The 13,564-nt window shown below is 35.8% G+C and overlaps 2 protein-coding genes across 6 annotated transcripts; one reads left to right on the top strand and one right to left on the bottom strand.

Moving 5' to 3' along the window:
• Positions 1-4,510: 4,510 nt before the first annotated feature.
• LOC125192417 (protein phosphatase 2C 7-like) lies at positions 4,511-8,141 on the top strand. Of its 5 annotated transcripts, none has more exons than XM_048089981.1 (6): positions 4,511-4,659; positions 4,954-5,058; positions 5,497-6,302; positions 6,390-6,740; positions 6,857-6,962; positions 7,597-8,141. In XM_048089981.1, exons 3-6 carry the CDS (start codon positions 5,580-5,582, stop codon positions 7,929-7,931), a joined length of 1,515 nt encoding a protein of 504 aa, XP_047945938.1. In that variant the 5' UTR covers positions 4,511-4,659; positions 4,954-5,058; positions 5,497-5,579; the 3' UTR covers positions 7,932-8,141. The 5 variants fall into 5 exon arrangements, with proteins under 5 accessions (XP_047945938.1, XP_047945942.1, XP_047945939.1 ...); XM_048089985.1 differs by having other exon boundaries at positions 4,515-4,659; positions 6,160-6,302; XM_048089982.1 differs by having other exon boundaries at positions 4,540-4,659; positions 4,998-5,058.
• A 246-nt stretch (positions 8,142-8,387) lies between these two features.
• Positions 8,388-12,532, bottom strand: LOC125192419 (mitogen-activated protein kinase kinase 2). Its single transcript, XM_048089987.1, has 9 exons — positions 12,221-12,532; positions 12,060-12,144; positions 11,549-11,683; positions 10,446-10,670; positions 10,191-10,373; positions 9,749-9,969; positions 9,258-9,303; positions 9,085-9,179; positions 8,388-8,701 (listed from the first exon to the last, which is right to left on the bottom strand). Exons 1-8 carry the CDS (start codon positions 12,289-12,291, stop codon positions 9,090-9,092), a joined length of 1,056 nt encoding a protein of 351 aa, XP_047945944.1. The 5' UTR covers positions 12,292-12,532; the 3' UTR covers positions 8,388-8,701; positions 9,085-9,089.
• Between the last annotated feature and the right edge of the window lie 1,032 nt (positions 12,533-13,564).

Below are 13,564 nucleotides of genomic sequence, written 5' to 3'. Positions count from 1 at the left end.
ACGTGAGAAATTTACTTAGATGCTTAAATACTTAATCCTTTCAACAAATTTAGTACTCAACCAATATACATTGAAAAGTGAAAAGTGAAAAGTGTAAGGATTTTTTATTTATACTAACTTGATTTTTTTTTCAAAAAGTGACATGTATTGAATCTTGAATCTTCCATAATTTGCCTGGTATGGTGCCGCTTATTTTAATTGACTAGCTAACTATATTTATTGCTCCTTCCATTTCTTAAAAATTGGAACATTTAAAACGTCACATATTTTAATGCAAAATTTGGTAAAGTAAGAGAAATAGAGAAAAAAATTAGTAAAGTAAGAGCGAGGGAGAGAAAAAAGTAATAGAATTAATGTTAGTGGATTGTGGGGCCCACTTTATTAGTGAGATGTATAAGGGTGTACAGATTTCCAAAAATTGAAAGTTTGAAAGTTGCTATTTTTAAAAAACGAACTAAAAAGAAAAGAGTTGCTATTTTTAAGAAAATGGGGGAGTATATAGAATATGACAATAAGATTACAAAAGATTAATAGTGCTAATGAACTACTCCCTTCATTTCGGATTAAGAGTCCTATTTAGTTATGGCACGAGAAATGTAAAAAAAAAGTTGAATAATTAGTGGAATATGAGTATCACTTATATAAATTAATTTTATAATAAAATATGAGTGGAATATGAGTCTCACTTATATAAATTAGTTTTATAATAAAATATGAGTAGAATAAGTTGGTGGAATGTGAGGTCAACTTATCATTTATGATAAAATTGAAATACTATAACTGTTATTATAAGACGAACCGAAATAACAAAACGTAAGAAGAGGGATTAGTATATAAGTATCTTTCTAGAAGATAATGCATGTTTATCATCGCAAACTCTTCTTTTTGGAATCCCCATATAAAATTATTTGTTACTCCATTCTTACTACTTTGACCTAAGAAAAATATAAAAATTTTAATCAGTTATCCTTTTTTTATTTTTCTCCTTCTCCTTCTCCTTCTTTCCTTTGTTCAGTATGTATAAAAGATCTTCATTTTTTCAAAAACGACAACGCAAATTATTACGCCACGTGTTAGTCCTGTATGCATGCAGCATGCGGAATTTTGGATCATAAAACTTTATACTGTTAATTAAATGCCCCCCAAATTAACCTTATGTGTTGTAACTTAGTATATTTTATGTAATAATGTTGTACGTATATGGTTGGTATTAATCAGGTAAATAAATATCTCGTGATCGAGCAAAAAGATCTATCATCAATGGCTTATTAAGGTCATCAAACTAAATTGGAGTTGCGATAGAACATAAACATAAACATAAACATAAACGCATATACATATGTATCTTTTCTGCAACATTAAAATGTACTAGCATAATTTAGGTTTTAATTTGGATTTAGATATTTGCTTGAGTTGGATAGAGATGGGTAAGTTGAGGTGAGGTGAGGTGGCATGTTAGGTTATAATTTTGTCAATCCAGATATTTTCTTACCCATTCCGATACATCAATTACTAGTTTTATAGGAACGTCAAAAGTCGAAGTAAACAAAACTTATATTCACCTCATCTAAAGGTAAGTGATTAAATGGAAATATCCTAAGATAATTGATGTATCTTGACAAAGATTAATACAGTACTTATTATTATATTTTCTTTCTATCCTATTTTATTATTAGCTTCACTTAAAATAGTACTCCCTTCCTTTGTTTCTTGTTAGAGATGTTTCTTTTCAATACAAAAAATAAAAAAATAAATATTTAATATGTTAAGTTGAGTAAAATAAAACTGGAGAAGAAATCAAGTAAGAAAGATAAAGAAAAAATAAATTAAAAGAGAAAAAAAATACTACTATTACTTTGGAAATAAAAATGGCTGATATTAAAACTATTCTAAATTTGAATACTGACTCTGTTAATGCGGATTTTTTTAAATTTCCATCCCCAATGAAATACATTGTCCACTCGAGAATAGGTAATCAAAATGTTAGATGACTATTGTATTTTGATTTCTTTTTTATGATAATTTTAAAATAATGTTGCGTGGCTCAAATTTTAATCTAAAAAGATTTAATGTGGCATCGCCCCTACAAGGATATATTTTCTCATCAAATTCAGTGCGACAGTGTGTCATGTTTTTTATATTATAAAATTTAGGTTTGGTGACATTATATTCAAAACATGATGTTATTTATTAAAGATCAAAAGGATTGATATTATTTACAACGTGATATGATATTTTTCATAATAAAAGCAAAAGACCAACCAAAATGATAAAATTTTAATTTAAAAATATAAATATTTTTTTCATGAATTTAATTACTATAATTAATTTTGATTATGGTAACAATGTTCCACCCATGGATTAGGTGGCAAAATTTAGCCGGCATGGAGAGTAGGAATATTAAAGTGGATGTGACACATATTTCCTCAAACGACATCGTTCAATTAACTAAAAACGATAATTTTAATCACCTCATTAATTACTTAATCGGGTCTTTTAGACCTGTCCAAGGTTTACCGAACCGGCGGTTAAAATCGAAATCGTAACCGCCGGTTACGGTTCCGAACCGAAACTGTGAAAATTTACCCGAATCGAAACCATCGATTTTTGAACCGTGGTTCGGTTCAGGTTCAAAAATTTTCGAACCGAAACCGTTCCGGAACCGCCGGTTCCGGGCGGTTCAAACCGAAACCGCGAAAAACCGCCTGAAAACCGTGAAACCAAGCCAGAACCGCAAAAAACCGTAAAAAAACCGTCGGAAAATCGCCGATTTGGAACCGAAACCGACGGTTTTGGAACTGGAACCGGAACCGCGAAACACCCTCGCGGTTTGGTTCCGGTTCATTAATTTCTAAAACCGGAACTAGCGGTTCCGAACCATAACCGCCGGTTCCTGAACCTTGGGCACCTCTAGGGTCTTTATCCTAAAAATGTGCAATAATTAACCAAGCAAACTGATCTCCAAACTATGAAGTTGAGAACTGTTAGTATGTCTTGAATCTGTATAGGATTGTGTTTTCTAATTGGAATAGGATTATATTTCCAAATTAGGATAGGATTTTATGTGTGCCTATTTATATGCGAGTAGGGCACATAATTCTGTGATCTGACAGATCCAATCTGTAGCCATAATCTGAAAACCGCAGTCATAATACAATTTGTTCTCCGTTCTTGCCCGTGGACGTAGCCAACACAACGTTGGTGAACCACGTAAATTCTGTCTCTATTTACGTTTTTTTGTTTCTCGATTCACAATTGCCCTATTTTTCATGACAGGAACAGTAACAAACATATTTGAAGAATCCTTTTATTTGGAATTTTACCGATTTTTGCTTAATATTTTTGTTCTCAAAGCTTGTTATTTTCTCCCACGACCTGTTAATCATAAACTAAATTCACATGGAGTACTATTTTATAAGAAAAAAATCACTCCCTTTGAAATGCAAAACCAATATACTCTTAAAAAAATTATTTTAAAGTAAATTTGCACTCCCTCCGTCCGCCATTAGGAGTCTCATTCATTATTCATAGGTGACACGGGTTTTAAGAAATGTTAAGAAAAGTGGATGGAAAAAAGTTATTGAAATAAGGATCCCATTTGTATATATTGGTTTTAAATGAAATGTGAATGAAATGAGTTAATGGAAGGTGAGACCATTTACCATTTATAGTAAAAAGTGAACCAGAACTTCTATTCGTGGACTGACTAAAATGGAAAAATAAGACTCCTATTCGCGAACGGAGGGAGTAAGATGTTACTGCAATTTATAGAAAAGTCAAATATGAAAATATCTTGGTCCCGTGAAGCCTACCCCTCCACGAGATACAAAGCTTAATAACGCTTATTAAGAGCATTAATTAATAGGATTGTAAGTTGCTTTCAGGTTCATAATAAAGGAAAATCATGAAAAACAAAGTAAGTACAGTACTATTTTAATAATTATATGGTGGAATCTTTTATAATTATGAGTATAATTATATCTTATGTTTATGTATAATATTTGTCATGTAATTCCTTCAAAATAAAAGATTTCGCCAATCATCATCAATTTAACTCCAATAATAAACTACTTGTCAGAGAGAATATATCTTGAAATTAAAAAAAAAATATTCTGATAATCTACGATACCAGAAGAAAAAAAAAAAAAGAAGAAAGACTTCCAAATATCTTAACAAACAATCTACGATAGTTGGAAGAAGGCCAAAAACTCATCGATTCATTGAAAAAAGAACACATTTCCAACTTGAAATAATTTCTTCAACAAACAGGCAACTTCCATGAAAAAAGTGCCTAAATACATCGTCACCACACTTTAAATACTCCTATGTACTAAAACAATAATGAAAATAAAAAAGAAATAATAATAATTAAAAAGATGGAAATTAGTTGAACGGAATGATAGCAACTAAAATTTGGACATCTGGTTGGACACATGTCCCCCCTAAGGTGGGCCCCACTCTGCAATTGTTCTCAATTGATTGAAAATCTTCACACTGACAACATGGTGGCAAAATTGGGGAGTTCCCCCTTCGATTCGACACATAATTGTCTCTCTTCGGCTCTCCTTTCTTAATTATTGTTTCTCAAGAATTAAGGAAAAAAAGAAGCTTTATTAGGCCTGAGTTGTCACTCAATCACCACTGTTTTGATTTGAGACGGTAAGCAACTTACCTTCCTTGCTTGATTGACTAATTGTTTATTTATTCGATTTCAACACACGGGACACGTACTCCTCCCTTTCTCTCTCTCTCCTTTCATGTGTTTTTGAGAGATGCATGTGATGCTTTTAAGGGACTCACTTTTCTGAGGGGAAATGTGATAGCTATCCCTTTGGTGCTGTTTCACTGAATTTTTGACTCTCGACTTTGCTCTCTGTGGTGACATCTGGTCATCAAAAACCTCTGATTTTTAACACTTGGAGACCCTAAAGATTGCATTTTTTATATCGACAGGATTTTCTCTTTTTTGGTATATTTTGAAATCTACATTTATACAGCAGTAGGGAAGAAGAAACAAATCAACAATTCTGGTTACTTCTTCACCCTTGTATTTGTAAGGTATGTATGTTCTTCAACAATCAACAATAGAGAGATATTACTTCAATCTTAGTATTTATTCTATTTTGGTTTGGAGAATCAGAACCTCAATGTGTTAAATGAACTGATTATGTCATCTCTTGAGTTTATATGGTTGAAATTGATGATGGAGAGCTACAGATAAAGAGGAATATAAGAATAGAGATGATGAAGTTGCCTCTAGTGCTTGCTGACAACTATATTTGTTTCTTCACTTTTGAATATATTGATTCCTCATTTTATGCCAGTTTTGATGCATATTCCACCATTATTTATATATAATTGATGTTTTCTGCATTATCAACTCTGCCAAATATCTTTCTCTGTTCAATATCTCCATTTGTCTTCATTATTATGTTGAGACTTTATCTGCATTATCTCTTCTTTCTGATTTCTATTAAAAGCCTTAATTTTGAATAGGGTTTTAGCTTCATCACGGATGTGTAGAGAGCGTTTTTGAACACCTCAGTGGTGTTTAAATAGGTCAAATTGTCCAAGAATTGATGGACGAGATTTCCCTTCCACTTAATCTGAGTAACTTGATAGGCGAAGAAAAATCGCTCTATGCAACGTGTGTTGACATTGCTGGGATTGACCTTATAGCAAACGTTTCGAAAAATCTGTTTCTTGAACCATCCATGACCAAGCTGCCTTCCATGTCTCTCATCTCCGAGAATAGGCATTCTCGTTGTAATGTTCCTCACAACGGGGTTCTGATTAGGGTAGATTCAAACTTCGATACGTCCAAGGGTGGTGATCCAGCGGTTCATCCGTTTCTCGATTCTCAATGTGTGACTGATATCCCTAATGACATTTGCATTGAAGATTGTCTAAATAAGAAGAGAAATATGTCTCAGAGTATCAAGAGATCGGAGTCGTGGGTAGCAACTATAGCAACTGAGATAGTTGATGATCTCGTTTCTTTAGAAGAGAACGGTGAGGCTGTCAAGATAAGAGAACCTAAAAGGACCTTTTCAGCTTCTCTCGTTGAGATTACTGAGGAAATGAAGATAAATAAGCCTATTGTTGCTTTTAGTTTACCACCTCTTTGGGGACTAACATCTGTTTGTGGTAGAAGAGCAGAAATGGAAGACGCAGCTGTAGCCCTTCCGCGATTCCTAAAGATTCCGCCTCAGATGTTGAATGACGCCCCACTTTTTAGCTCCATATACAAGGACTTAACTGCCCATGTATATGGAGTTTATGATGGGCATGGAGGTTGCCAGGTAAAGATTCAAAATGTCAAGTGTTTCGTATTCGCCATTTATTAGTTTAGTAGGTTTGATGTAATCATAGAACTTTTTGGTGTACAGGTAGCTAACTACTGCAGAGAGCATATGCATCTAGCTTTAGCCGACGAGATTGGTGCAGCTAAGGAAAATTTGAAGGTCGAACATGGTGAGCACAACTTGAAGGAGAAATGGCTTAAGATCTTTCAGAAGTGCTTTCATAGATTAGACAATGAAGTAGGAGGGTTCCCCAGAACTGATGGTGCTGGTGACATTGCTTCCGACCTGCATGAGCCTATAACCCCAGAATCGGTTGGGTCCACTGCTGCAGTTGCGATTGTTTGTTCCACTCATATCATTGTTGCAAACTGTGGGGATTCGAGGGCAGTCTTGAACCGGGGAAAGGTTCCCATGCCATTATCTGTGGATCATAAGGTAGCTATTATTCTTGATTTGTCGTTGGCGTGACCAACTATTATCTTGCAGATGTTCATGCATTGTCAGCGGATACTATGATGGATCTAACGCGATGATTTGATTCCTGTTTCCAGCCAAATAGAGAAGACGAATGTGCAAGGATAGAAGCTGCAGGAGGCAAGGTCATCAATTGGGATGGATATCGTGTTTCAGGTGTGCTTGCAGTGTCAAGATCCATTGGTACGTCGATCTTTATTCTTATCCAAATTTGAGATACGGTCAACTACTCGAAAAAGATGTATTCATGGCCAGCATTACACTAGATTGACTATCTGAGGATAAAGTACTAAATTTTGAAACCATATATCTAACATGATCATAGGGAATTTTTTGCATACGTGGCGTGGCATACATTTAGTTAGTCCTTAGTCCTTACACTTACAATTGCGTTCTCTTCAAACTTTGTCATGTCATTCAATATAACAAGTAATGAGGCTTGAAGCTCAGCCAGGATGGAAAACATTTGTGGGGTGATCATGTAGGTTTAATTGCAAATGTTGAACAAATGTGATCCTATATGTTAGTTGCATATAATGTTCTTATGATTGCTTTAAAGATCCATTGCTTAAGTGATTCCTTAGCACCATAAGCATCTCTAGAAACTCTTTGGTGGCCTAAAGCTTTCCACAAACTCTCTTGCACCCCATAGATGATGAAATGATGCTACGAATATCGCTCCTCCCACTGTAAAAGATCATATTGGTGTTCCTTAGCTAACGATAGGCGATATTCCCTAAATATATTCGTATTTGGATACGTTATCTGGCTTGCGTCTTTAGCTCCATTAACAGTTGCAGCACCTCCCCGTGTGCAGGTGATCGATACTTGAGGCCGTATGTGGTTGCAGATCCAGAAGTAATGTTTGTTCCTCGCACAAAAGAAGACGAATGCCTTATTATAGCTAGTGATGGCCTATGGGATGTGATGACGAATGAGGAGGCTTGTGATCTAGCGCGAAAGAGGATTCTGATCTGGCACAAGAGGAATGGCACAATGCTTACCAGCGAGCGAGGGGCAGGGAGTGACCCAGCGGCACAAGAGGCAGCAGAGTACCTCTCGAAGCTTGCCTTCAAAAGGGGAAGCGCAGACAACATCTCTGTGATAGTGGTGGATTTGAAAGCTCAAAGGAAGTTCAAAAGGAAGATGTGACACATTGAACTCATTGTCCCTTCTAACGAGCAGCTAAAATTTTTCGCTTGGTCGGAAGTTTATGCCTTGAGCAGTCGACAAATTCCTGCAAGGTAGTAGTAGCTCTCTAGAAAAGCATTTTAAGATGATATGATTTAACTAAGGAAGCAGGGTGTTGTAGATAAACCTAAACCATTATTCTATGTTGAAGCAATTGGGACTTTTTTCTCATTCTACTGAATCTGTGTTAGTTGTTTCAAACGGAGATGAAATACAAATACTAACTGGATTCTTGCTTTCTCCTGCAAGCAGTTTGTATTTATCTAATCTTCATATAATTGTATTAGAAAATTATAGAGAAAAACTCCAGTTTAGTAGCACCACCAAACCCAGTCACATAATTACAAACTGTGTAAATAATTCATGTATTTTTGTGGCTTAATTTCGTTACAATGTCAAGATGGAATTGCTTTTGAATTGAAAATCACAAAATGGGTTCATTAATATAAAAGTTTACAACATACTCACACATCAACCAGAATCATCATATATCCCTCGAGAAATTCCGACTAACATACAAAAAAAAAAAGGAGACCTACAAATCCTTATCTTAGTATTCCTCACATAACGTTGCACAAATGGTGATTTCAGAAGCAGTGCCGAATGGATGGGAGAGCCAGAACGGGACCGCCTCGTTCCATGTTCACAGCCGCGAAGATGTGATCTCCATAATATGCAGTAATGCTGCAATCGTTGCAGCTCATGTTAACTGCTACAAACATTCTGTTGGTCTGCAAATTATTGGAAGAAAAGTAAATTTATAGGAACAAACATATCCAATTAGCAAAGAAAACTAAGGCACTTAAGGCCATAGATGATAGATTATTGGTGGAGGCACACTCCACGGCGTACATCCTAATTACACCCTAATTGTGATTAATAAATGCTAACAAAGGATTATTAGATCCTAAATGATTGCAGAACGAGGTGGACAAACCATGGATTTGGATGAACACAAGTTTTTGCCTTATTAGTAACATTGCTTTACATGTGCTATTGACCAACTTAGCCATGCATCTCTCAAAGCTATGCTTAAGTTACAACTTACAACAAACGGAATGATATTGTTATACGTCGTTAGCTAATAGTAACAATATTGAGGTATAGATCAAACCTTGATTACAGTGTGGCCAGTGAGGGTCCTGCACTGGTGAAGTACACCGAAAGATCAACATCAAGATCGTCATACTTAGTGATGAAAGGGTGTGCCTGAATTTCAGAAAACACATCAGGTTAATCACCAAGAAGTCCATAAACTGAGTTTATCCTACACATGATAAGATTTACCATGAGTTCGTTCGCCGATAGCCTATCTTTAGGATCCTTTTGCACACTGAGAATTCAAATTTCACAAAAGATTGGTAAGGTGCCTATTTACTATAGAAGGATGCAAGTACTAAGCAGGTATGGACAAAAAAAATTCAAGAATTAGATCAATAAGTAGATTACGAAGATGTTGAATAAAGCAGTTCAATCCATTTTACAGAACCTTTCTGCATACCCTTATAAATGATAATGAAATACTTTAAAGTAAGAGAAGAAATTGAGATGGAGAAACTATTACTCCGTAATATTCTTCCATACATCTTCATCACAAAAAAGGCTTTCACAATCATTTAAGCACAATTTTATACACAGTATAATTGTGATACTAAAGAGTACAGAAAAATTATTTCAAACAGTAAATAATTATAAATGACCATGTTATTAAAACCATTTTTAGCACACTTCAAGCTAGTGGGAAATTTTATCATCAGGCATTAGATTTAGTGTATTACCAAGCAGAGATAAATGAGCAGAACTCTGGAGAAAATAGATCTGAAGGTGGACGAGGCACAGGCTGATCGACAATGGTTTCCATCAGCTCGTATACATTGATCCATCCCTCAGCCTGAGGCGCGGAATATGGAAATTCTCCTGTTGCACACTCGAGGAGAACCAAACCGAGGCTCCAGATGTCACTTTTATAACCATATGTGCCTCCGATGATTCTCTCTGGCTAAGCATGCAGAAGAGCAACAACGAAGAGTTCAGAACAAAAATCGGGTTACTGGTTAAGCATTGAAATTAAAGCATATGAGTGATATGAGGACACATCTGAAGCCAAAGGTGGGCAAATTTAATAGCATGTTTATATCAATTACCCCAGGAAAGATATTAGCACGAAATACAGTGATGTTGGTGGAAGGTATTAATTCATGTAATGGAAAGAGTACTCACAGACATGTAGTTGTAAGTGCCAACGAAAGTATTAGCTAGACCAGATGTGCTGGCAAGTATTGCACTGACTCCAAAGTCGGTGATCTTGCAATCACCTCTGTGGTTTATTAATAAGTTTGAAGGTTTGAGGTCTCTGTGGATGATATGTTTTTCGTGATGAAGATACCAGAGACCTTTGAGTACCTATAATTGCATGATGAGAATTTCAATATAACTACTATCAGAAAAAGAGAACATGGCGCACACATGCAATACCTGTTTGCAAATTGCAGCAAGATAAGGCTCTGGGATTTTGTTAACTTTCTTAAGGAAATCTGCAAGAGACCCTCCATCCATATACTCCAAGATGATGGAGATTGCACCATTATCGTAGAAAGATTGATAGCAAACCACAACATATGGACATTGAGATGACTGATTAATTTTGAGCTCTTGGGCAATGTGCTTGCGAGCAGACTCCTCAATATTCATTTGAATGACCTGATATCATTCAAGAAATCAAGAAGATAGATGTCAGTGGTTATTATGCATCTCTATCACATAATATTTGCAAACTTGGTCTAAGGAAGGCGATCTCTTGTTTAGTACTCCATTACATTACCACAATAAGCTTATTTCTTTCTCATGCTGGTTGATTCTTTCTAACTCGTGGATACGGACTACATACTCAATATATGTAAATTACGTGCGTGTGTGCCTGTGTATGTTTTCTTGAGAGGAAAGTTTATCGGTGACACATCTACAAAGTCAAAGAAATGATACAGCAGTTAGAAGCTTTAGAAGTGAAGAATGCCACATATTAGATGCTAACCACATTCACCGTAGAGAACAAAATCTAACAATATTTTTAACATATGGTATCAAATCATAAAATAAGCTGATCCCATGTTTTATAAATAAATGAATAACTTCCTACACTATTAATTCACAACATCATCCATCAACTCATTGAAAGCTTGGAAAAGGGTAGGCCTATCCAGTCATATTCAACTTGACAAGAAAAAGAAATTGTGCTGAAACATTTTCCAGTAGAACAAGGTTTGGTTCGTTGAGTTATAGTAAGGTGCAAATTACTTCAGAAAAACTTATGATAACTTGGATGCATGTGTTACAGAGAGACATCCACTAAGATCTGTGTTCTGCTTTATGGATTTAGGTTTAAAATACAAACAAGTAGAAACACAAGGCTTCTTCCAGCTATGCAAGTACTAAACTCAAATTAGATACATTATGGTATATTAGAATCTATAAGGTTACTCCCAAATATATTTCTCCATGTCAATCAAACATGAACAACCATCAAATTCTACATTTCATTTTAAATATACTAAACACAAAAGGATGAAGACCATCAGTACCTTAAGTGCAAAAAACTGTGCAGTCCATTTGTGTTGCACCAAACGCACAACACCTCCATTTCCCTTACCAATGACTTGCACTGCATCAAAGTCAGCTAAGCTCAACTGGTTATCTGATGGCTGAATCAAGGCTGGCTGAAGCACAAAGTATGCAAGAAAATGAAGCGCAAGTTTCGATGGATACAAACAAGTTCATACACTTGTACCAGATCTAGCATACTCATATCTTGAGAATCGAAAGTTGTCTATCTCCAAACTCGAGTTAATCTGAATATCTAAGCTCATTATTTCCCCCAAAGTAAGTAAACACAAATCTTTTGCGAAATGCCAAATGGCAAACACATCAAAATCGACTGAATAGATATAAAAAGAAACTCGACAACAGAGGCAAGGAAACATAACATTGCAAAATAGAAATGTGCAAAAAAGCAATAGTGAGAAATGCAGTAGAGAATCAGAATAAGCTAAAAGAGGAGAAGAAAGAAATTGAGGAAAAAAAGAATAATCTTACAAGTTCAACATCAGTATTTGAAACAATCCGAACCCCATCCCTGTTAACCAAGAGATCGCCGTCCTTGAACGTCCCCGAGCCGGTCCTGCACAAACTCAAGGAAATCCAAATGAATTGAAATGCAAAAAAAGAAATTGAAGGAAAAAGAAGTAGTGTAGTACAGGAATTTAGAGATGTCATCAGGAGGTGGGACGGAGAGCTTGAGATTTGGAGCTAATGAGCCTTTCTTCATTCTTCAAAGTCCTTAGCAAGACGAAAGGAGATGTATTTACAATGAAAATTGAGGTTAGGTAAGTGGAGTATCAATCTGCACGCATTATATATAAGAGAGAAAGTGAATTGTTTGAGGAGAAGTTGATAAATAATGATCAAGTGGGGGTAGAGAGAGAGGAGGGAGGGAGGAAGGCTTGAGACTCTTCACTTCACTCTTCTCTTTCTCTCTACCCATTTTCTTTTTCTTTATTTCCAACCATGCCAATTGCCAACTCTAATTTCTCCGCGCCCACCTTTTTAGTTTTATTTTCTTACTACTATTTCCTTTTGAATTTGCATTCTTGTTTTCTTTGTGCCACATATACACTCCCACTCACCTAACACAACTATGATTCACTCCGTCAATTGATACGCCAAAATCTTGATAGGATAATTACTGATAAGGATTACATATTCCTATTACGAACACACACAATAAGCACTAAATAAACACAATGGAGAACCTTGGGCTTCTCTTAAAAATCACTCCACATAATTGAAATGAATGAGTGAATGAATTATGTCCGTTTAGAGCATCCGCAATGGTCGGCTAGCGACCGGCTAGCCGATTTGTCGCGCTAGCCGAACCATTGCAATCGGCGAGGACGAAATCGGCGAGCAGATCGGTGTGGGCTGGCCGATCGCTCGTCGCTGGCCGGCCGCGCTTGCCGATCGGCTAGCCGCCATTGTGGCGGCCCGATCGGCCAGCGCTATTTTTTAACTTTTTTTTATTCTTTTTTTTATTTTTAAAAAATTATATAAACGCGATTTTCTCTATCTCTAAATTTCTGTACAAGAGCAACATCTAGCGATGGACAACAACAACTAGCCCAATACAAAATTAAGACCTAAAACAAAAACATGTCATACCGTCGGGACCCCCGTTCGGCTAGCGACAAACTATAACGGATTCAAGGCATACTAACATTTTTCTATGTATTTTTTTAATAAATTAGTGAGGAGTAGAGTGGGGCGGTGGCTCGTGTGTGGAAGCCCGGATTTTTTTTTTATGCAATTTTTTTTTATTTTTAGTTAATGTACTTTTTTTAAAAAATAAAATTAATGAATTTTCCCGTATATGTCTCGTAAATTTAATTCGGTAATTTAATCGTGATTTTAATTCCGTAAATGTAGTATATTTTGAATTATTTTTATTACAGCTGGCCTATGGCTGGCCTAAATCTGATGTGGCAGATGGATTTTTTAGTGTTGCTGACGTGGCAAGGGAGAGAATGGCTAGCCTATTGCTGGCC

Source organism: Salvia hispanica, chromosome 6 (genome assembly GCF_023119035.1).
Source record: "Salvia hispanica cultivar TCC Black 2014 chromosome 6, UniMelb_Shisp_WGS_1.0, whole genome shotgun sequence".
Taxonomy (NCBI): Eukaryota; Viridiplantae; Streptophyta; class Magnoliopsida; order Lamiales; family Lamiaceae; genus Salvia; species Salvia hispanica.
Note: the sequence above shows the minus strand (reverse complement) of the source record. Positions and strands in the feature narration are given on the sequence as shown.